General features: G+C 40.7%; 1 protein-coding gene across 1 annotated transcript in view; it reads right to left on the bottom strand.

Moving 5' to 3' along the window:
- Positions 1-5,508, bottom strand: part of LOC126282225 (tubulin polyglutamylase ttll6-like) — a 395,080-nt gene extending 389,572 nt beyond the window's left edge. Inside the window, exon 1 of the mRNA XM_049981790.1 lies at positions 5,271-5,508. Within this exon, the coding sequence (XP_049837747.1) occupies positions 5,271-5,296 (26 nt within the window). The 5' untranslated portion in view covers positions 5,297-5,508. The remainder of the gene's footprint in view (positions 1-5,270) is intronic.
- Between the last annotated feature and the right edge of the window lie 18,338 nt (positions 5,509-23,846).

Raw genomic sequence — 23,846 nt, 5'->3', positions numbered from 1 at the left:
ATTGTTTGTTTCCTTCAACCTATCACATATGTATAATGACAACTACAGCTCTAGTCCATATGAGAAAGTTCATACAATAAACTATGCTACCACAATAAAACAATAAAGAACATAGGTCTAGGTCTATCATCATTCACAGGGACTTTTAAAAACAATCTGCTGTATAACAAGTACTGTAGTGTATACAAATATTTTACAGAAAAAACTTCTTAGTTTTTCTTGAAGTAATGTAGAAGATACTTCTTCATCACAATAATTCAAAAAAAGATCTATACAAGATGTAGAAATCTTAAAAACTGGTAGTGTTTGAAACTCTGTGCTCTAGTATTCATTACATAATATTAGTTACTCCAGTTTCTTCCTAGAAGATAATATAGCTGTCTAACAGGCTCGAGTGTGTTTGTGACAACTTCTTTGATGAAAGAAATGTGGTTTAGAGTTGCCTAACTTCTTACAGAGTGTAAAGACATAGAAAACTGAAGTATTGGCAAATGATGCTCAGCATTTGAAGTTATCTGACACTGTACAAATGCAATATTGAACACCACAGCAGATGGTTCAGTTGAAGAGGAAAGGCCGCACTAAAAAGGGCAACCACACAAGTTGGACAGACAAATGTAGGCGCAAAAAACTGTGAAGAAACCTTTGGTAATAGAAGAAATAGGTACTTACTTGCCCAATGTGAAAAGGAAGCACATCAAATGTTTAAGTAGAGACAAAAACATAGCAATACAAGTAACAAGGAATGCAATCAATAGAAAGTGCAGAGAAGCTGAAGCAAAACAGCTTCAGGGAAAATGTTTAATAACTGAAAAGGAACAGTTTTTGCAAGGACAGTTTCACCATACAGAAAAGTCAAAATAACTTTCAGTTAAATTAAAAACAACTGACAACACCAAGAGCTCAAAAGGATTTCTACTGTTAAACAATCAGATGAGACAGATAGAGAGAGTGGAGAGATGGAAACAGTGCACTGAAGGCCATTACGAGATCAAGGAGTAGTTTGTTGAGATGATAGGAAAAGAAGTGGATGTCAATTTGGACGAGCTAGGGGATCCAATACTGAAATTAGAATTGCATAGAGCTTTGGAATAGTTGCAATCAAACAAGGCAGAAATGATAAAAAGTGTTCCTTCGGAAATTCTAAAATCATGGTGGGGGGAGTAAGAACAAAAGAACTACTTAAGTTAATGTATAGGATTTATGAGACTGGAACCTTGCCATTGAACTTGCAGAAGAATACCATCAACACAATACCAAAGAGAGCCAGGGCAGATAAATGTGAGAACTATCACACAATTGGCATAACAGTTCATGCTTTCAACATATGACAAGAATAACATGCAGTAGAACAAAACAGAAAATTGAGAATCTGTTAGATGATGGGCTGAGCTTTAGGGAAGCTAAATGCACAAGAGATATAGTTCTGATGTTGCACTTCATAATGGTTGTACAGTTTATGAAAAACGGACAATTTCATATCATTTCTTGACTGGGAAAATGTGCTTTACAACTTGAAATGGTACAAGATATTTGAAATTATCAGAACAATAGGTTCTAGCTACAGGAAAAGCAAAGTAATTTACAATATCTACAATTACCAAGAGGGAACAATATGACTGGAAGACCAAGAATGAAGTAATTGGATTAGAATGATGTGAGGCCTACTACTGTTCATGCTATACATTGAAGAAGCAAAGATTGAAATAAAATAAAGCTTCAAGAGTGGAATTAAAATTCAGTGCAATAGCAAGTCAATGATAAGATTCATTGACAACACTGTTGCCCACACCGAAAGTGAAGAAAACTTGTAGTGCCTGCTGGATGGAACAAGCAGCCGAATGAGAACAGAGTATGAGTTGGGAGTAAATCAAAGGAGATGAAAATCATGATGAGTAGCAGCAATGAGTTCAGTGATACACGAACCAACACAACTGGAGAACACGATATAGGTGAAATGAAGATATTAAGCTACTTTGGAAGCAAGATAACACAAGTTGTATGAACCAAGAGGGGCATGAAAAGCAGATTAGGACAGACAAAGAGGGTATTCTTGATGAGAAGAAGTCAATTATCAACAGCCATCAGGCTTAATTTGAGTAAGACATTTCTGAGAGTGTATGTTCGGAACACAGCATTGCATGGTTGAAAATCATGGACTTCAGGAAACTGGAAAAAAAAAAAAAAACAAATCAAAGCATTTGAGAAGTCGTGCAACAGAGGGTGCTGAAAATTAAATGGATTGATAACATAAATGAGGTGGTCCTCTGTATAATCAGTGGGAAAAGGCATATGAGTAACACAGAGACTAGAACAAAAGGCAGGATTTATTGATTTGTTTTTATTTTTATTTGGTTCTGTTAAATTACATTCTCTACAAAGATTTTACTGTAATGTAGAACAAGTCAAAGAATGCAATATTACATGGAGGACAAAATAAGAAAAACAATACTGCAGTCAATACACATGCACGGCATAAATATGACACCTATAAATAGCATATATTATTACAAAGTTATTTACAACACAGTACACCTTTTACATAACTTACAGTTCAGAAATTCATTTAAATTATGTACAGTATGATTCATGAGGAATTATTTCAATTTCCTCTTGAACAATCATAATTGATTACCCATTTGTAGTAGAGTTTTATTAATTTCCTGACCACTGATATGTATTTCTAGAGCTTGTATCTTTTTATTTTCTGGCTGAAACTGCTCTAGATTTGTCTTTGAAAGGTTTAATGATAGACTAAGTTATTTTCTGAGGATTTCACGCACTCGTCACAATACTGTACTCATATCATCAGCAAACATTACTATACTGCCTTGTTATTTATTGATGCCAGTAGGTCATCAATGTACATTAAGAAGATCAGTGATCCAATCACTGAGCCTTTTGGAACACCATACTCTGATATCATTGTTTCATCTGCATCTTGGGGCAGCATTCTCTTTCCTTTTATGTGAGATTGTAGCAAAACTAATGGTTGGTCTTTATATCATAATCTGAAAATTTCTGTTCTAGAGTGTTAAGTTTTACACAGTCAAAAGTTTTAGTAATATCATAAAAAATACTCACAGAATCCTTTCTACAGTTCAGCTCATCTACAATCTCTTTTGTGAGCCAGAATATTGCTCTCTCTGTGAGTGACCTTTGCAAAACCCAAACTGGGAGGGTGTCAGTGAGCTATTTCGTGTTACATTTTCATAAGGCTAATTATAGACTACCCTCTCAAACACTTTTGAAAGAACTTCAGCAAACAAATAGGCCAACAGTTAGGTACTACATGTCTCTCTCAATTTGTGTGTATATTGGCATCATTGTAGCATGTTTTAATCTATAAGAAAATACCCCAATTTTCATACATTGGTTACATAAACAGTACAATATACTGCTGATCGAGTCACTATATAATTCAGTGCCCTGTCTGATATTCTGCCATATCCATAACTTGTGTTTTAGCAGTCTGATGATTTTTTATAATTTCATTAGATGTTGTGGATTGGAAGTGCAGTATTATCATTAGTGTATATGGGTAAGATTAAATAGCTTTATGGCTTCTAAGGGAGGCTGATGTTTTATGTTTCCATATTTTCAGTCACAGAGAGGAAAAATTTATTGAACTTAGATTACTGCAGTCTGTCTCATTATCCATGAACAGTGCTACCCTGAGTGTTCTAATTGAATGACAGGGCACATGCTGAGACATGAGTAAATGACTTTCATGGTGCTATAGAGATCTGTAAAAATGGGGGAACATGAGGGGAGGGTGGTAACTGGCTGGTGAAGCCACTTTTGAGGTAAATAATGAAATACTAGAAATTCTGGGCACACTTGCTACTACAGTCCGATTCAAAAATTATGGCAGTTCATTCAATTTGAGATAAGGATGGGGACAGCATTGTTGCTGGTTCCAAGCAAGTTGTGGTACATGCATATGAGTGTTTTGCAGGTAGAATGACAACTTACAAAAAATGCAGTAAAAATTCACTAGATACTCTGTACAATCATGTTTAATGCTCATGATGGCTACGATGTTCAAAGCTGAGAGATCGTAGCACTGAATACTGTTTGGCTGTCAGAGAATACATGACACAGGTGCGCAGAAGAAGCCTAAACTCAAAAATCACCATTCATGACTCATACTATAACCAATCTCTTGCATTCAACAAGCAGCCACTGGAATGGTATGTCTATCTGTTTGGCAGGGAAGAATGCATGTCATGGTTGTCAAACATTTTTATTTTATAGGGAAGGAGGGGGGACGAGGGCAGACTGGTAACACCCTTCAGTCTGTTCTTCATAAACTACAAGTGCATTTTATATTACCTGTAAATGTTTCTGCAACCATAAACAATGCAGTCATGCTCCACTTGGAAAGGGTGGATGTCAAATGCTGTAACTGCTAATTGAAAATTTAGAATGTCGCGTGGAAGACAAAAGTTTCACATCCTGATAAAATTAAGCTAATTCCAAGAGAACAACAGTTCAGCTGCACAAGTTTTAGGGAAAGAATAAATTTCAAGGAACCACTACTGATGTTTTCTCTGAATATTTGAACTCATTTTCTCCTCAATATGTGTTCCACATTTTAAAATTATGCTATATCCCCCATTCTCTGCATGAGACAGTAATCATTTATAAACTTTTTCTAGGTTTCTAACTGAAGATGGCCAAAGTGGAGAGCCAAGTAAACTTCGTTCGGCTAACTGACTGGCACATGGATAGGAGTGGTTACAAAATGAAATTCACTGGATAATATGCAAATCAGGGCTACATGCAGATATGTTTTTTGTTAAACTCGCAGCTGCTGAACACCAAATAGCCTTCACGCTTCTATCACGCCATAAATAGGAAGTCCAGTAATCAAGAAAAGGTTTGCAAACATTTCTGTGGCAATAAAAGGATGTCATGGGCCTGGAAACAATGTTCAACCATTTCTACATTTACTGGTGTCTTACCTTCAAAGTTAAAAGAAACTTCGTTTTTCGTTGGCAGATTGAATTTTTTAAGCAAAAAATAAGACATATATTATAGCTTCATTACATGAAATAAAAATGATCTCCCCAAGAAATTATTCTCTGGAGTAGCTTCCCACCGTTTGCAGACATTACAATAGTGCCTACAATGTTGTTCAGAAAGAATTATACGCGAAGTGGAAATTTTTCATGATTGTTACTCCAGACTATATGAACTTACAGCAAACCAAGTCTCCATATCAGAAAATAACAAGTACTTAGCACTGTTACAAGCTAACAATGTACCTGATCAATATATTAAGCAGTTCCATAGGAAACACGTACCGCCCTAGCTTGGAAGCGCTCTATATCACTCCGATTACTGTGTAAACTGTCCTTTTGTACAAAACACACGGAATTGCTGGTGATCATCAGTTACACACTATCATAGATTTTACTACAATTAGTACCGTACTATTTGGAAATTTGTTCGCTGAATAAAAAGTGCTGACGTGCAGGTAACCTCTGACGCCTCTTGTTATTTATTCTTTGGGGGGAAAAAACCGGTCAGCAACTTATTATCAAGTGTCCGACGCACCATGTTATATATTCTTTGGGAACAAAACCTTGCCGCAAATAAAGCACTGCTGATCTTTGACAAGGAAAGAAGCACAAACGTTACTGGTATTTGATTTTGTATGTTCGAATAATCTGGCTCAAAATTAATAAAAAAAATTAAATGTTGATCTTCAAGGACAGTTGCAACGTTTTGCTGTAGATAGACGAGTTTTTATTGACTATTTTTGCGGTAAGTTGCTACAACGGCAAATAATACCCTGAACTACGAAGCCAGCGCGGTCGTACCCAGATGTGGCGAGATAGGGGATGTCTCTGCCAAGGGCGCAGAAACTGACCGAAAACAAACAAGGCAGACGGATTGTGAAATAACCTATCGTGTTCCCATTTTCTGCTTCCGAAAACAGGCTTTCTTCTTCACCCGCGACAGCAAATGCAAGATGGTATAGTGTTATTTCGCCCACGTAACGTCATACAGAAAGGACTATTACCGAGCAGACATCCATCGCTGACATGATTTATGCAGTGTTGCCAACTTGGGGTTTTTTCCCCTAAATATGCGGAAAGCAGCTGCCTTAGGGGAGAATTTAAGAGAGATAATAGGTTCAGGGGAAAAAGCCCGCTAAGTGTAATTTGCGGGGAATCTTTAGCGACTTCTCGAATGTAATTATCAATTAAAAATTTAGCTCTCGCTAGCACAAAAGTATTTCATTCTTCATTTTAGTTGGCACCTCTCCTTTACCACCGCTTGAATTGGAGATTACCTCGATTACGATTAGTCGGGGACTGCAGAAAGAGAGCATAGATCAGATGACATATGTCACTACCTTTACATGCGACGCTTCTTCCGAAAGACGAAAACCAAATTTCGGAAACCGTCTTTCGCTGTCGTGTTATCATGTTAAGGGCCGGTATTTCTCTTTAATTAGACGAGGCGTAAACAGCTACAGTATAATATTTCTGCTTATCCTTTACTGTTCAAAAGCTACACCGCCCACATTTACAGAAAATTTTTAAAAATAAGACTAAACCTGACAGTCCAAGCACTTTTCAAAACTGGTTACGTTCACATTACGTTCACATGGGAGCAAAAATCGATTGCAGAATTAGAATTTCTGCAACCAGAAGCGAATTTCCAGAATCGAATTTGAAGTGTTTATACGACCACCCAGAAGCGTTATTGGGAAGTCTGTTAACGAAATCCGGATTTGGGAGGGTGACAGTAGCAGTTGATCAGTAAAAGGGAACGGTACAGTGAAGCTGTGGACTGAAGTTTGAAAACGCCTTAATTGTAAATATGTATATATCTAGTGACAAAAAGTAATCCCGGAGATACACAAAGACGTGAGAGTCACACCCTTGCTGGAAGGTACGTTTATCTCCTGTTTGTTTCATTTTATGTTCATAGCTGAGCAGTGACGATGTTTATACAGCTTGACCTGCAGAATATTTGCTACACGTTCCATCAAGTGTGTCGTACGGAAACTATTGCTTTTTTAGTAAACACTTAAGTGTAGAATATCAAAAATTAGTGTTTTTTCGCAATGGGCTTTTGGAACGAATGCGTGAATACGTCACTTGTCATTCAGAACTTTAATTCAAGGTTTCCTAGGTGAAAATAAATTCGAATTATTTCTCTCTGTGTTTTTAATGTATGTTATAAAGGAGATTATTATTAATTAGTAGAGCCTTTTGCAAGTATTGCCATTCTACACTTAAAGCTCATAAAAAGGACCAACTAGATCATGCAAAAAGTAAAAAGCACGAAGGAAAATGTAATATGTACATAGCAAATTCTTGGCAAAAAAAGCCTCTAGAAATCAGCGACCACATTAAAAGGGCAGAATTACACTCCTGGAAATTGAAATAAGAACACCGTGAATTCATTGTCCCAGGTAGGGGAAACTTTATTGACACATTCCTGGGGTCAGATACATCACATGATCACACTGACAGAACCACAGGCACATAGACACAGGCAACAGAGCATGCACAATGTCGGCACTAGTACAGTGTATATCCACCTTTCGCAGCAATGCAGGCTGCTATTCTCCCATTGAGACGATCGTAGAGATGCTGGATGTAGCCCTGTGGAACGGCTTGCCATGCCATTTCCACCTGGCGCCTCAGTTGGACCAGCGTTCGTGCTGGACGTGCAGACCGCGTGAGACGACGCTTCATCCAGTCCCAAACATGCTCAATGGGGGACAGATCCGGAGATCTTGCTGGCAAGGGTAGTTGACTTACACCTTCTAGAGCACGTTGGGTGCCACGGGATACATGCGGACGTGCATTGTCCTGTTGGAACAGCAAGTTCCCTTGCCGGTCTAGGAATGGTAGAACGATGGGTTCGATGACGGTTTGGATGTACCGTGCACTATTCAGTGTCCCCTCGACGATCACCAGAGGTGTACGGCCAATGTAGGAGATCGCTCCCCACACCATGATGCCGGGTGTTGGCCCTGTGTGCCTCGGTCGTATGCAGTCCTGATTCTGACGCTCACCTGCACGGCGCCAAACACGCATACGACCATCATTGGCACCAAGGCAGAAGCAACTCTCATCGCTGAAGACGACACGTCTCCATTCGTCCCTCCATTCACGCCTGTCGCGACACCACTGGAGGCGGGCTGCACGATGTTGGGGCGTGAACGGAAGACGGCCTAACGGTGTGCGGGACCGTAGCCCAGCTTCATGGAGACGGTTGCGAATGGTCCTCACCGATACCCCAGGAGCAACAGTGTCCCTAATTTGCTGGGAAGTGGCGGTGCGGTCCCCTACGGCACTGCGTAGGATCCTACGGTCTTGGCGTGCATCCGTGCGTCTGTGCGGTCCGGTCCCAGGTCGACGGGCACGTGCACCTTCCGCCAACCACTGGCGACAACATCGATGTACTGTGGAGACCTCACGCCCCACGTGTTGAGCAATTCGGCGGTACGTCCACCCGGCCTCCCGCATGCCCACTATACGCCCTCGCTCAAAGTCCGTCAACTGCACATACGGTTCACGTCCACGCTGTCGCGGCATGCTACCAGTGTTAAAGACTGCGATGGAGCTCCGTATGCCACGGCAAACTGGCTGACACTGACGGCGGCGATGCACAAATGCTGTGCAGCTAGCGCCATTCGACGGCCAACACCGCGGTTCCTGGTGTGTCCGCTGTGCCGTGCGTGTGATCATTGCTTGTACAGCCCTCTCGCAGTGTCCGGAGCAAGTATGGTGGGTCTGACACACCGGTGTCAATGTGTTCTTTTTTCCATTTCCAGGAGTGTAAAAGCTGCTTCTGCATTAATAGTGTAAATCACATAGGAGAAGTGCTGCCAGTGTTAGGACTTTCAATTACTTTGCAGGGTCGTAAAATACATAGCACAGAATGTACCACGATGATTAAAAATGTAATCAGTGCTAGTCTGCAAGAGAATTTTATCCTAGAAATAGAAAATTTTTCGTATATTTTAATTACTGACGAAAGCACACATGTAACGAATTAAATACAGCTTCGCATTTTGTTTAGGTTCAGTACCTTTCTGTTTTGAAGAAATTATTATAGCCACATTTTATTGCATTCAGTAATTAACGGCTTGTTATGCTCACACCATTTATAAAATTCAAAATTGGAAAGCAAATGTTTTAAAGTGAAAAATTTGGTAGTAATTCTGTTCAATGGTGCAAGTGTAGTGGTAGGAATCCATAGCTCTCTGCTGTTCTGAAAGAAATAGTTCCTGTCGTTCTCTTCACCTTTGTCCAGAAAAAGCTGCAGCACTCTCCCAACATCAATTGAAATTCCTTATTGGAGAAACATATAGTTGGTTTTCTTAAATTCCTAAAGAAATGGACCAATACAAACAGTTGTATGCAACTTAGACTGATAACTGCAGTCCTAAAAAAAATTCAAGGACTCCCTGGTACACTATGGCTAGCTAGGTTTTCTGCTACTGATACAATTTTGAAGCAATGAGAAGAATTGAAATTGTTATTTTCTCTCGCTAAAGGCGACAATAAATGTTACATGGTTGAACAACTTTACAATTTAATGGATTGTCCAGCATACAAAATGTTACTGATGTTTCTCAGAATTAATTTGCTTTTTCAGAATGAAATTACTGAGGTTGAGGAAGTCTTGGACGACATCTTTCGTTCTTAAGATTTCTACGCAGAAAGACCAGTGTTCCCACTCAGAAAAACTAACGGAATGGACTCGCAAATTTTCATTTCGACGATCATTCACGTGTGTTATCAGTTTCAGCGTTATCCCAGAAGAACGTTCCGATGACCATGAGAGATGCAACACATTTTTAGTAGAATTTTATGGAGAATTTCAAAAAAATGATTCTAGAAACACCTCAGAACTCTCATAAAGAAACCTCTTGTCATGATCACCACAGTCTAATGTATTATAATTGTTTGGTTAAATTTATGCATTAAAGTGTTGCTGCTAACATAGTACTATTTCTTGCCGCTAAAACATGTTCTCACTCCTATAGAGAGAGCCGGTTAGTTGAAATTCCTTGGGTAACTTGTCAGAGCGAGTGTGTGTCCTACTCAAAAGCATTCGATACCTCCTGCTGCAAAACCACCTTCATTGAATACTGTAAACAACAAAATTCGCGAGTAGGCTCTTGCTTACTTCATATGGAGTTAATCTAAAATATAACACAAACATAGTGGAAGATGCATATAGACACTGTAAAATTACTTGCGAGAACACCATGCAGCTGCAACTTCTTTGTAATGATTTAGATGCAGACAGATGGTGGCGTTTTCTGGAAGAATTGCAGTTCATAACTGTGCCATCTAAAGTGTTAAATGCTGTTTAAATGCTACCGAACCCGCAAATCTTAGTATGATTAAGTGTTTAGGGGATTTTGGTCCGATTTAGGGGGATTTCAAATGTGATGTAGGGGGAAATTGTACTTCACAATTGGCAACACTGGATTTATAAGTCAACAGTCTACTCGGCCCACACAGCTGTCGCATACTAGTATTATATGTGCAAACTAAGTTGACACCAGTGAGCTCAATACTAAACTGGAGAAACTACTCAAAAGCGTCTTTGCGCAGAAAACCGTCATGGGCTATGGTCGAATCGCCATACTGTAACAGGGCAGTAGGACTACTTGCCGTTTTTTTGTTTGTATACTCCAAGTGATCCTGTCTCTTTTTTTTTAACAAATATTGTCAAGAGTTGTTTTGCATATGGATGCAGTAATCGATGGACGACAGGAAGTGGTATTCAACTCCACCTGTAAGTTACATATGCTTTAATATATGGCAAAGGATTCAGCGTCCGAGAAATTCAAATAAGGTACAAAGATAGTTAAAATCTTTTCAGTTTCCTTACTCACGTCCAGAACTTTTGAAGAAATGGGTGCACACTGTACGAGTAGAATACTAAACCCCATTTTTAACATAGCGTCATTTGCAGAGCTCGCTAGGATTTTTGCAAAAGACAGCTACGTGTTTTGACCAGTAGCTGATAGAAAGCTCCTGAAGTTTTACGTTGTACCAAGTTTATTTAGTGTTACAGGTCATTTTCAAGTGAAAATGAATCGGAGATGGCAATTTGTTCGGAATACACCATCATTTCTGAAGTAAAACCATGTATATAACTAGCAACAAGGACACACATTGCTGTTGATGCATCTTTCTATATTTGTAACAGCTCGTAATTATTGCTGATGGATGCTTTCAATTTTGTTTCAGGAAATCATTGAGATCCAAACGACAAGTATGTTATGTGAATCTAATGGCAGTCAAGAGAATTGTGATGCAAGTGTTCAGACTAACGTGTCTCATAGAATTGTGGCCCATAGGTAAAAAGTGAGACGATTGCAGGTGAAACTTAAGCGGCGTGAAAAAATGGTACAAACAATGGCAGTATTGTTTGTTCTTGTTGAGGTCTTCAGTCGGGAGATGATGCAGCTCTCCATGTTACTCTATCCTGTGCAAGATTCTTTGTCTCCAAGTAACTGCTGCAACATACATCATTCTAAATCTGCATAGTATATTCATCCCTTGGTCTCCCTCTAGGATTTTTACCCTCCACGCTTCTCTCCAGTACTAAATTGGAGATCCCTCGATGCTCAGAATGTCTCTTACCAACGATCCCTTCCTCTAGTCAAGTTGTGGCACAAATTCCTCTTCTCCTTAATTCTATTCAATACCTCTTCATTAGTTACGTGACCGACCCATCTAATCTTCAGCATTCTACTGTAGCACCACATTTCGAAAGCTTCTATTCTCTTCTTGTCTAAACTATTTATCGTCCATGTTACACTTCCATACATGGCTACATTCCATACAAACACCTTCAGAAAAGTCTTCCTAGCACCTAAATCTATACTCGACGTTCACAAATTTCTCTTCTTCAGAAACGCTTTCCTTGCCATAGCCAGTCTACATTCTATATCCACTCTAATTCGACTATTATCAGTTATTTTGCTCCCCAAATAGCAAAAATCATTTACTACTTTAAGTGTCTCATTTCCTAATCTACACTCCTGGAAATGGAAAAAAGAACACATTGACACCGGTGTGTCAGACCCACCATACTTGCTCCGGACACTGCGAGAGGGCTGTACAAGCAATGATCACACGCACGGCACAGCGGACACACCAGGAACCGCGGTGTTGGCCGTCGAATGGCGCTAGCTGCGCAGCATTTGTGCACCGCCGCCGTCAGTGTCAGCCAGTTTGCCGTGGCATACGGAGCTCCATCGCAGTCTTTAACACTGGTAGCATGCCGCGACAGCGTGGACGTGAACCGTATGTGTAGTTGACGGACTTTGAGCGAGGGCGTATAGTGGGCATGCGGGAGGCCGGGTGGACGTACCGCCAAATTGGTCAACACGTGGGGCGTGAGGTCTCCACAGTACATCGATGTTGTCGCCAGTGGTCGGTAGAAGGTGCACGTGTCCGTCGACCTGGGACCGGACCGCAGTGACGCACGGATGCACGCCAAGACCGTAGGATCCTACGCAGTGCCGTAGGGGACCGCACTGCCACTTCCCAGCAAATTAGGGACACTGTTGCTCCTGGGGTACCGGCGAGGACCATTCGCAACCATCTCCATGAAGCTGGGCTACGGTCCCACACACCGTTAGGCCGTCTTCCACTCACGCCCCAACATCGTGCAGCCCGCCTCCAGTGGTGTCGCGACAGGCGTGAATGGAGGGACGAATGGAGACGTGTCGTCTTCAGCGATGAGAGTCGATTCTGCATTGGTGCCAATGATGGTCGTATGCGTGTTTGGCGCCGTGCAGGTGAGCGCCACAATCAGGACTGCATACGACCAAGGCACACAGGGCCAACACCCGGCATCATGGTGTCGGGAGCGATCTCCTACACTGGCCGTACACCTCTGGTGATCGTCGAGGGGACACTGATTAGTGCACGGTACATCCAAACCGTCATCGAACCCATCGTTCTACCATTCCTAGACGGGCAAGGGAACTTGCTGTTCCAACATGACAATGCACGTCCGCATGTATCCCGTGCCACCCAACGTTCACTAGAAGGTGTAAGTCAACTACCTTGGCCAGCAAGATCTCCGGATCTGTCCCCCATTGAGCATGTTTGGGACTGGATGAAGCGTCGTCTCACGCGGTCTGCACGTCCAGCACGAGCGCTGGTCCAACTGAGGCGCCAGGTGGAAATGGCATGGCAAGCCGTTCCACAGGACTACATCCAGCATCTCTACGATCGTCTCCATGGGAGAATAGCAGCCTGCATTGCTGCGAAAGGTGGATATACACTGCACTAGTGCCGACATTGTGCATGCTCTGTTGCCTGTGTCTATGTGCCTGTGGTTCTATCAGTGTGATCATGTGATGTATCTGACCCCAGGAATGTGTCAATAAAGTTTCCCCTTCCTGGGACAATGAATTCACGGTGTTCTTATTTCAATTTCCAGGAGTGTATTTATCTCAACATCGTCTTATTTAATTCGACAACATCCATTATCCTCGTTTTGCTTTTGTTGATATTCATCTTATCCTTTGAGGACACCGTCCATTCTGTTCAACTGCTCTTCTAGGTCCTTGCCAATGTCATCGGCAAACCTCGAAGTTTTTATTTCTTCACAATGGATTTTAATTTCTACTCCAAATTTTTCATTTGTTTCCTTTACTGCTTGCTCAATATACAGACTGAATAATATTTGGGATATGTTACAACCCTGTATCACTCTCTTTCCTAACACTCCCTCCATTTCATGCCCCTCGACTCTTATATTTGCCTTCTGGTTTCTGCACAAATTGTAAATAGCCTTTTTCTCCCTGTATTTGACCCTGCCACCTTCATAATTTGATAGAGAGTATTCCAGTCAACATCGTCAATAGCTTTCTCTAAGTCTACAAATGCTAGAAACGTAGGTTTGCCTTTCCTTGATCTATCTTCTAAGATAAGTCGTAGGGTCAGTGTAGCCGCACATGTTCCAACATTTCTATGGAATCCAAACTGATCTTCCCTAAAGTTGCTTCTACCAGTTTTTCCATTCGTCTGTAAAGAATTCGTATTAGCATTTTGCAGCTGTGACTTATTAAACTGATACTTCGGTAATTTTCACAACCGTCAACACCTTCTTTCTTCGGGATTGGAATTATTATTTTCTTCTTGAAGTCTGAGGGTATTTTCTCCTTTCATCAATTAAATTCAATATCTCTTCTGTTGTCAAAGGATTCATACTAGCCCTCGCCTTTTTACCTGCTTGATCCTCTGCTGCCTTCACTATTTCATCTCTCAAAGCTACCCATTCTTCTTCTACTGTATTTCTTTCCATCTTCTTTCAGTTTATCCTGGTCCTATCTCCTTAAATTTCCAACTTTTTGCAGTTCCTTCAGTTTTAATTTACAGTTCATAAGCAATCAATTGTGATCACAGTCCACATCTGCCCCTGGAAATGTGTTACAATTTGAACCTGGTTCCTAAATCTCTGTCTTACCGTTATATAATCTATTTCACCTCGGGAATATTTTTCCCAAGAGGACGCTATCATCATTTAACCATGCAGTGAAGTTGCATGCCCTCGGAAAAAATTACGGCTGTAGTTTCCCCTTGCTTTCAGCTGTTCGCAGTACCAGCACAGCCAGGCCATTTTGGTTAATGTTACAATGCCAGATCAGTCAATCATCCAGACTGTTGCCCCTTCAACTACTGAGAAGGCTGCTGCCCCTCTGCATTAATCACACGTTTGTCTAGCCTCTCAACAGATACCCCACTGTCGTGGTTGCACCCCAGTTGCGCCTACGGTATGGTTACCTGAATGGCTGAGGGACGCAAGCCTTCCCAACAATGGCAAAGTCCATGGTTGATGGGGGGCAATATCAATTACAGTGCTGATATAAAGAAGTTTTCTAAATGACAATCTGGAGAATGTCCTTCAGGAGCATTTTAGTAGCTTTCGTTTAGAGTTCATAGTTACCCAACTGAAAAACAGTGGTGCAATGTAGCAATCCAGGCGATACTTTGAATTAACCAAACAATGTGCTCTCACTTTGCATTTCTATTCCCCTAGGGCTTAAAGATTTGTATGCTCAATGTTTCTTTTGCCCCATCCCAGTAGTTTTCGTGGTTAGGTATCATCAGTAAATTTTGAACCTGGCTATCTACAAGAGGTTTTACACAACCTAAAACACAATACAAATGCCAAATGATATCTTCAAGAGTGTGCACTTACTTTTGACTTTAGGGAAATGAAGAGTAAAGTGGCTAGGTTGGGAAAACTGGCCACTGCTTATTTGACGTCTTCAACAGTGCTGGTTTCTACCAAGAAGTGACCAAACTAGGTATAATCAACACCATTATCTTTGTCAGTGAAGTTGACAAAGGAAGTTTGCTCCGTTATCTTTCTGTGAAAAAGTTTAGGTTTTTCGATTTTTTGGTGTAAGGTAAATCACTCACATTACTTTAGTTGCTTCAGTTTTATATAGAGCAGTAAGTTTTTACGATATCGCGGTTCACGCAATGCCTTTTGGCTTACAAATGTAAGTCACTGTCGTTTCTTCGGCTGTACTGTTTCGCTCGTGAACCACTAATACAGACATGGCGTCCGATCGGGAAAATTGGTATTGCTACACATCGGAGAGAGTGACTAAGGTGTCCACATTTCCCTACGAATGGACACTATTTCCAACAGTTCATTTTCAGTCTATCTATCCCAATGAGAATTAACTTATTCCATATTTGATGCACAGTATAAGAGTTGCAATTAAAACATTACAAATCGTTTTATGCACAAAAACAATATCCGTTATTCTCGTCTTCTGCAACGGTTTGCAAGAGCTTCAGGTGGCAAGAAAATACATCTGCAAAACAGATCAACAAACATGGGACTCTGTTGCAATGCAAAAACGCAATTGAACCAGTAAAGAATGATTACATGCCTTTATCAGCATGTTGCAATGCAAAAACGCAATTGAATCAGTAAAGAATGATTACATGCCTTTATCAGCAGCAGCAAAACAAATCAATATACACATACCGGTATTACACTGAAAGAACAATTGTAGGGAAAAATAGAGATGCAGTTGGCAGTAAGAAGGTTAGGGGCAGCTTAAGGGCATTGTTCAGTGAAGAACAAGAGCTAGAAATTTTATGGAATTACAGCGTATGACCTGCGACGATTAGTATTCCACTTGATAGAGCGAAATAAAATGCCACATCATTTCAACAAAGTGTCTGAAATGACAGGTAAAGATTGGGTGGCTAGCTCTAGAGAATGGCATCCTAATATTAATCTTCGAGCCAGAATCTACCTTTATGGCTAGAGCACGAGCGTTTAACATGGTGCATGGTGAACGCAGACAAGTTTTTCGATATCCTTAAAATATTGCAAGATAAATGATGTCATCCTGCTTATTGTATTTATCACGTAGATGAAACTGGTCTTCTAACAGTGTAGTCCAGGAATAGCAAAGTGTTTGACTCAAAAGAAGACGTCAGGTTCGAGCCAAAACCTCAGCTGATAGGGGGTTACTGCAGACTTTTGTGGCGTGCATGTCTGCAGGAGGAAATTGCATTCCCCCTTTTGTAATCTTCCCTAGGTGAAGACTGAAGGTTGAACTTAAAAATGAGCCTCTGCCAGGAACCAAATTTGCATGCCAGTCTACTAGGTGGATGCAGAGTGAAAGTTTTTTTTAAATCGAACATTTTTTAAAACACGTAAAACCAGCTGCTCAATATCCAATTCTATTAACCTCAGGCGGTCACCCTGGCCATACTAAGAATATAGGTTTCACTGATAAAGCCAGAAAAAAATTATACAACTGTTGTGTGCTTGCCCCCACAGTGCAGACATAAGCTCCAACCCTCGGATGTGGCATTCATCTCTCCTTTTAAAATCTTCTATACACAAGCTTGTGAAAAATTTCTTTGCAGTAATCAAGGAAGAACTATTATACAGTTTCAAATAAGTACACTCTTGGGTGAAGCGTTTCTTCATACACTTTTCCAATGACAGCAATAAATGGCTTTAAAAAGTGCAGACTTTTTCCTCTAGACCCTAACATGTTTACCGATGCAGCTGTGATTTCTGATATTCCTTTGGATAGGGACACTAATATTGTGCCTAGTTCAAATATTGGTTCTTCTCATTGCGAAATTGCTGAGTTTTCTGCAGGTTCTGGCCCCTCTGGAGCCAAATGACTGTGTCTTCTTCAAATACGCCTACTGGTTCATTTCCAGAACCAACTTATCATCTGTCTTCAAGTGCAGGCTGCCTTTAGATTATAGGTGATAAGTGTTCTCCAAGGGAAGATTCCCCTCGTTGTCCGACCACTGAAGAATGTTCCTCTGAGTACCCAACAGGTGGGTTCTGCATAAACCCAAAGAATGTAGCACCTTTGCCTAAGAAACAAAGTATGAATCACAGACAAAGTAGGATAAAAATATAAAAACTGTCATGATCACTTCAACTCGTTATAAAAGCGTGTTAGCTGAAGCTAAAAGAAACAAAGATGAAGATATTTTAATGAAAGAAAGGAAGTTCGAGGAAAAACAAAGAGATAAGACCAATATCCTACAATGTAAGGCAAAACAAAATAAATGTAAGGAGCAAAAAGCAGGACCAAATGCTAAGAGAGTTCCTGCTGAAACGAAACTTTTTCGAGAAGATATGGAATAAAAAATGTCCACTGATGTGGACAGTGACGCAGGCTGCTTTTACTGCAGGGAAGCATTATCTAGATCTAAGGAAAATGGCGGATGGCTAAGATGTCGGAGTTGTAAACAGTGGACTTACTACCTGCACACTGTATGTGGTGAGGCTGATGACAACTTCACATGCGGTATTTGTATATGGCTTAACGTTGCTTCTGAGCGGATAAATTGTGAATGAACTAGATTGAAATAGTAAGCCATAGTTAGTCTTTGATTTCTCTAGTTACATCATTAGGAACAACTAATAATTCTCATTTTTTCACCTTTTGTGCCAACCATGTAGTGCAACACGTTTCTTTCTCATTTATATTACTCTTCTAATAATAATCAACAGCGACATAAAAACTATAAGCTTGTCCAGTTTTTAAACTAAATAGTGCATTTAGCCATGGTGGAAAAATCTGGCAACTTTACACAACTAGATAGGGGAAAGTCGTCATTTACATAAACATTTTATATTCTATAAAATATGCTTTTATCTTAGCTATAAATATTTAGTGTGATTCGGGATGCGTATGCCACAAGCTTTGTTAATAGCCATGGTTTCATGAAAATTCAATTTCACTTAGAGCGTTTACTCTATCCCATCTTACGCTATGTCAATTAGGAAGCAGCTTGTGCGGAACAACAACAAAAAATGTATGCAGGCTATGTTGATTTGGGCAACATTGTGAATATATATGCAGAAGAACTGGCTACTGAAACTTTAGTTTTTCAGGTAGTATCATACACTGAAAAGTTTAAGTGTCCAATTGCGTATATCCTTGTAAATAACCTATCATGAGATGTAATGACTGAAACTGTGTGAGTTCGTGTACTAAAACTGTTTTCTGTTGGTATTCTTGTGAGGTCAGCGACACGTGATGGTGCTGCTGTCAACAAAATGGTTCAAATGGCTCTGAGCACTGTGGGACTTAACTTCTGAGGTCATCAGTCCCCTAGAACTTAGAACTACCTAAACCTAACTAACCTAAGGACAAGACACACATCCATGCCCGAGGCAGGATTCGAACCTGCGACTGTAGCGGTCGCGCGGTTGCAGACTGTAACGCCCAGAACCGCTCGGCTACTGTCAACATTCAGACACTGAAGAATATTGGGTGTTCACTGAATCTGGGAAATATTCCCCCTTCTTGAAGCATCGTGCCAATGACTAATGTTCATGAAATCCTTGCTCCATGCCATAATTTGAAATAGTTCGTAGTACTTCAGCTGAAAAGAAAATTATTAACTGTGAAGCTGTGGATATGAAGTGGGACTTTGTTTTAAAGTTACATTCTCTACGCTAGTGTGAATTTTTAAAATTTGACAATTCACTTTTTGGTTCACCTGTGAATTTCGATAAGAATAAAGTAAATTTCTCTTTAGCGGCCCAGACAATGATCTCCATTGTTGATGATGCCATTGAATTTCTAGAGAGTTCCCAGCATCCATATTTTCAGGACACCTCTGTCACTGTAGAATTCGTCAGAATTATTGATAAACTTTTTGATGTGTGCAGCTTTAGGAATGCTCATCCTAAGGGCTTTAAACAACCATTAGAGCTGACAATGTAAAGTATTACACTAACTCTCTTTGCCATACAGAAAGCTTCAATCAAATATTAAGGATTTATGGTGTGTGCATTATTATATCCACAAAAATTTTATGGTGGGATTTTTTATGTGCATACATGGTATTAGAAGCCTCTCCCAGGAGCTTCTGTGTCGGGATACGGAACGTCTGAAGTATTTTTTAGCATAAAAACTCTCAAAAGATCATCTAGAACTCTTTTTTTTCTTGCATCACATCTACATTTGTTTGGAACAATAATCCACATTACAGTTCATGTCTACTCTGAGAACAATGTTGCTCGAGAACAATGTTACTGCAAGTGACAAAAGTAATGTAACTGACACTGAGAAAGTGAGGTCTCTCAGTGTTCATGGACTTATATACCTTAAGATACAAAGTGATAAGTTGACTGATGATAGTGAAGATACTAGTTACTCTGAGGCTTTGGATTCAACAGTACTCAGTGAATATCAGGAGACTGTTATTTCTTATATGTCAGGATACGTTGTGAGATGATTATTCAAATGTTAAGAAATGCTGAGAGCAAAGAACTTATTACTGCTCCTTACATGTGGCCAGATGATCACACATACTGCAGCTCCTGTGGCAGATCCAGCGGCCTTTATTATGAAGGCTGAGAGAGGTGGTTTGATTCACCTATGTGCAGCAGTGTTTAAAATAGTGAAACATACAGAAAAATGCTTTCGCCCTGCTCTGGTGACGTTTACCTTAAACTCGAACCATTTTTATTAGAGGTTTTCTTTGGTGAACAAGGCAATGTATTTGAATGTATCTGGCAAAGCGCATACACTAATCTCTGCCATTGACTGTGAAGACATGCATGAGTCACTGTTAATACAATGTACTGCTACTGTGCACCTTCAAATTATATTAAGGGCACACACACAAAAAAAGCAACAGCTGCTGCACATGGTAAGTATTCTTGCATGAGTTAAAGACCGGGTAACTTAATTACATTTGCCAATGTGTAACATGTGAATACATATTAAATGAAGCAAAACAATAAATAAAAGTTAAAATCTGATGATACTAATTTGACCACATCCCCATTTCACAAAATTCCATATGTGAAATGATAATATAACAACTTGTTAAGTGATTCCTATTAATTCTGAAGATTTTTACTATGTTAGCAGCTGAAATGAGCAACAAAGCAATGGTTTAGCAGTTTTGCTGCCAAATGATTTGTACAGAACATTTTTTTTCTCGTTAAGTGCAAAGGGAAAAGCACTTTACATCAAATGTGTTATTGTATGAAAGTCTGCCAGATATATAATGAGATAACCATAATAAGAAACTTTTCATGTCAATGTTTTAGTCATTTTGTGTCGCTATAGAGTTTCGTCATTAAGGAAATGAAATGCGAAAAGTGAAGGCAAGAAATGTGTTGTGCAGAGGTAAGACTTGTGAGAAGTATAATCTGTGAGCCTCTTCAACGGCAGTACGGAAAGTACCTATGTAAACAGAGCAGAATAATTTGCGAAACTGATCTTGCAGAGAAGGGTTAGCAGGTATAAGGCAGTGAACTCTAAACCAAAACATGTCATACGAGGGCTATCCACAAAGTGCATTACGTTTCGGAATTAAAAATAAATAAAGTAGTGGAATTTTTTATTGTATATAGATGAAAGCCACCCTTAAATACTACTTTTCTACATAGTTGCCATTTAAATTAAGGTACTTATCGTAGCGATGGACGAGCTTGGAAATTCCTTCGTCCTAAAATTCTGCCGCCTGCGTCTTCAACCACGTGGTTACCTCTTTTGGGACAGAAAAGGTGTGATTTTTGTGGATTTCCTGGAAAGAGGCACTACAATAAACCCTCAAAGGTATTGCCAAGCTCTGCACAACCTCAGAAGAGCAATACCAAACAAGCGCATTGGAAAGTTGGGCTCAAAGATCTTGCTGATTCACGACAACGCCCGGGCCCATACGGCAAATGCCACTCGTGAAGTTCTCGAATCTTCTAAGTGTGAGTTGTTTCATCATCCGCCGTACAGTCCCGACATGGCACCGAGCGACTTCCACTTATTCCCAGCAATGAAGTGGTTGGCTATGCAGCGTTTTGATGACGAAGCACTGCTTCAAGAAGATGTAACCACGTGATTGAAGGCGCAGGCGGCCGAATTTTACGACGAAGGAATTTCCAAGCTCGTCCATCGCTACGATAAGTGCCTTAATTTAAATGGTAACTATGTAGAAAAGTAGTATTTAAGGGTGGCTTTCATCTATATATAATAAAAAAATTCCAATACTTTATTTATTTTTAATTCCAAAACATAATGTACTTTGTGGATAGCCCTCGTATAATATACATAAATGGAAATATTTTTTCCGCGTAGCAGATCAATTTGACACTTTGCTCCTGTTTAACATGGCGACTGTGACGTCACACATCATGGGTTTGCTTCATTGGGTAGTCTCTCCAGTTCAGCATTGAGCTCACTGAGGTTGACACTTGGTTCAGTGGTTGATGGGAGCGACAGTAAATGAGTAACGCTTCACCAACCGCTGCGCCTAGTGTCAACTTAGTATGATGTACCAGCTGGTTATAATTAATCTTTCCTTACTTAGCACGGGAACTAACTTGGTAGCATTAATGTCACGGATATGGCGAAGAGAAATAATGCAGAATCAATTCAACTTAATGTGCTTTTACGATACATCGTACCACTACATACTAGCCCCATTATTGGTACAAATGGGGCTCAATATGGTGCCCATCAGTGTCCAGAAAAGTCTGAAAGCGCAGGATTGCATTCTGGACAGCAGAACGAAGCATGTCCGTAAGTGTGCTGGCTACCTCTCTTGATATGCTGCGCATCAGATCAGCACGTGTAAACAGAGCACTGGTAAATCCTGCCCATCAGGTAGCTCCACAACCAGAAAACACAGAGAGTGAGATCAGGTTGTCGTGCCGGCCAAGCATTTGGAAACGATCGGCAGATAATTCGATCGTTTCCCAATTTGTTTTGGAGAAGCAGGTGAACTTCACGAGTGGTAAGTTGTGGGGCCCATCTTGCATGAAAACTGTTGAGTTCAGCGTCTCTCCTATAGGGCGAGTACGATATGCTGGCGAAGAATATCGCAGTAACTCTGGCCAGTCACACTGCACATTTTAGTTCCTTGAGCGCCAATCTGTTCAAGAAACAGTTGGCCTATGATGAAGGTAACCGTGAAGCCTGACCATACGGTGACACGTTCATTATAAAGAGGAACTTCATGCACAGTTACTCGAGGTGAAGAGTCACACACTTGGGTATTCTGCGTGCTTACCACACCCGTTAGAGAAAAAAGGGCTTCGTCTGTCCATAGGATGGCCATGGCCAGCCCTCGTCAACTTCAAACCCTGCGAGAAAGTGGAGAGCGAAGTCAACACGTCGTTGTGCCTTATGTAGTGCAATCTGCTGTATGATGTGGACCTTGTACGGATACCATTTGAGAATAGTTCGAAGCACCTTCCATACAGTCGACCACCGGTTGTTCAACTGTCGTGACACAGCACGCGCACTGCCTGATGACGATCGGGAATTGCGTGCAGCGTTGTCTACCATAGCTACATCGATTTCATCAATCATCTGTGGCGCGACCGGTCGTCGGCCTCTTCCCGGAGCGAAGTCCAGTTCTCCAGTTCATTCGAACTTCATCACGCTTCACGCAGCAGGTGGAGAAAGAGGACCCTTCCGTAATCCTTTCAGCCGATATTATCGAAGTGCAGCTGCAACATTACTGTTGTTGTGTTAAGAGACCTATTCAAATAATGCCTTGCTCCTTTTGTCCAAGCTCATGTCTACACATCAGCAAGTGCATTGCTACTGGCCAGGTGTGTGTGACTATGAATCGTGATGACTGATCACGGCACCTGGTGGTCATAGTTGGATCTGGACGGTGGCGCTGTGACGCATGGAAATGATGCACCCCATACTCTGGACATTAATGTTATCAAGTTTGGTACTGGTACGGTAATTACTCGTAGTTTCCGTGTTATAAATAGGCCAAGTCTAAATATAACTACCCGGTATAATACACAATTCGCTCACGTTCAGCCATGGAGTTCTCAGTGTTGTAGGATCTGAAAGATCGGTGAGTGGGTGCTGAGGGAAATATGCTATTTGATCAGAGGTTTCCGATTTTTTCCTATTTAGGACGGGAGCAAGACACGACAGTAGAGGAAGCAAACAAAAGAAAGTGGAAGCAATATGCAATTCGCCTGTCCTGTACTTTCGTTGCGTCCGAGTTGTGGAGGGAATATGCAACTCGCCTGTCCTGTACTTTTGTTGCTGCCGAGTTGTGGAGGGAGTGTGTAATTCGCCTGTCCTGTACTTTCGTTGCTGCCGAGTTTTGGTCGACTGTTAGTCGTGCCTATAAACAGGGGTATAGCATGGATATCTACCACCTGGGGCGAACCCTAATTTTGCCTCCCCCCTGTTTTCAAAATTGAGCAAAAATGTAATAAGAGTATTTTGGCAACGTGTAGCTTAACAAAAGAAGATATAAACATTGCTATTTATTTCTCCTGCATAAGTTTTTGGGGGTCTTTTGCGCTTTCTGTTATGCTGAGCAAATCGTTTTCGA

Source organism: Schistocerca gregaria, chromosome 7 (genome assembly GCF_023897955.1).
Source record: "Schistocerca gregaria isolate iqSchGreg1 chromosome 7, iqSchGreg1.2, whole genome shotgun sequence".
Classification (NCBI taxonomy): Eukaryota; Metazoa; Arthropoda; class Insecta; order Orthoptera; family Acrididae; genus Schistocerca; species Schistocerca gregaria.
Note: the sequence above shows the minus strand (reverse complement) of the source record. Positions and strands in the feature narration are given on the sequence as shown.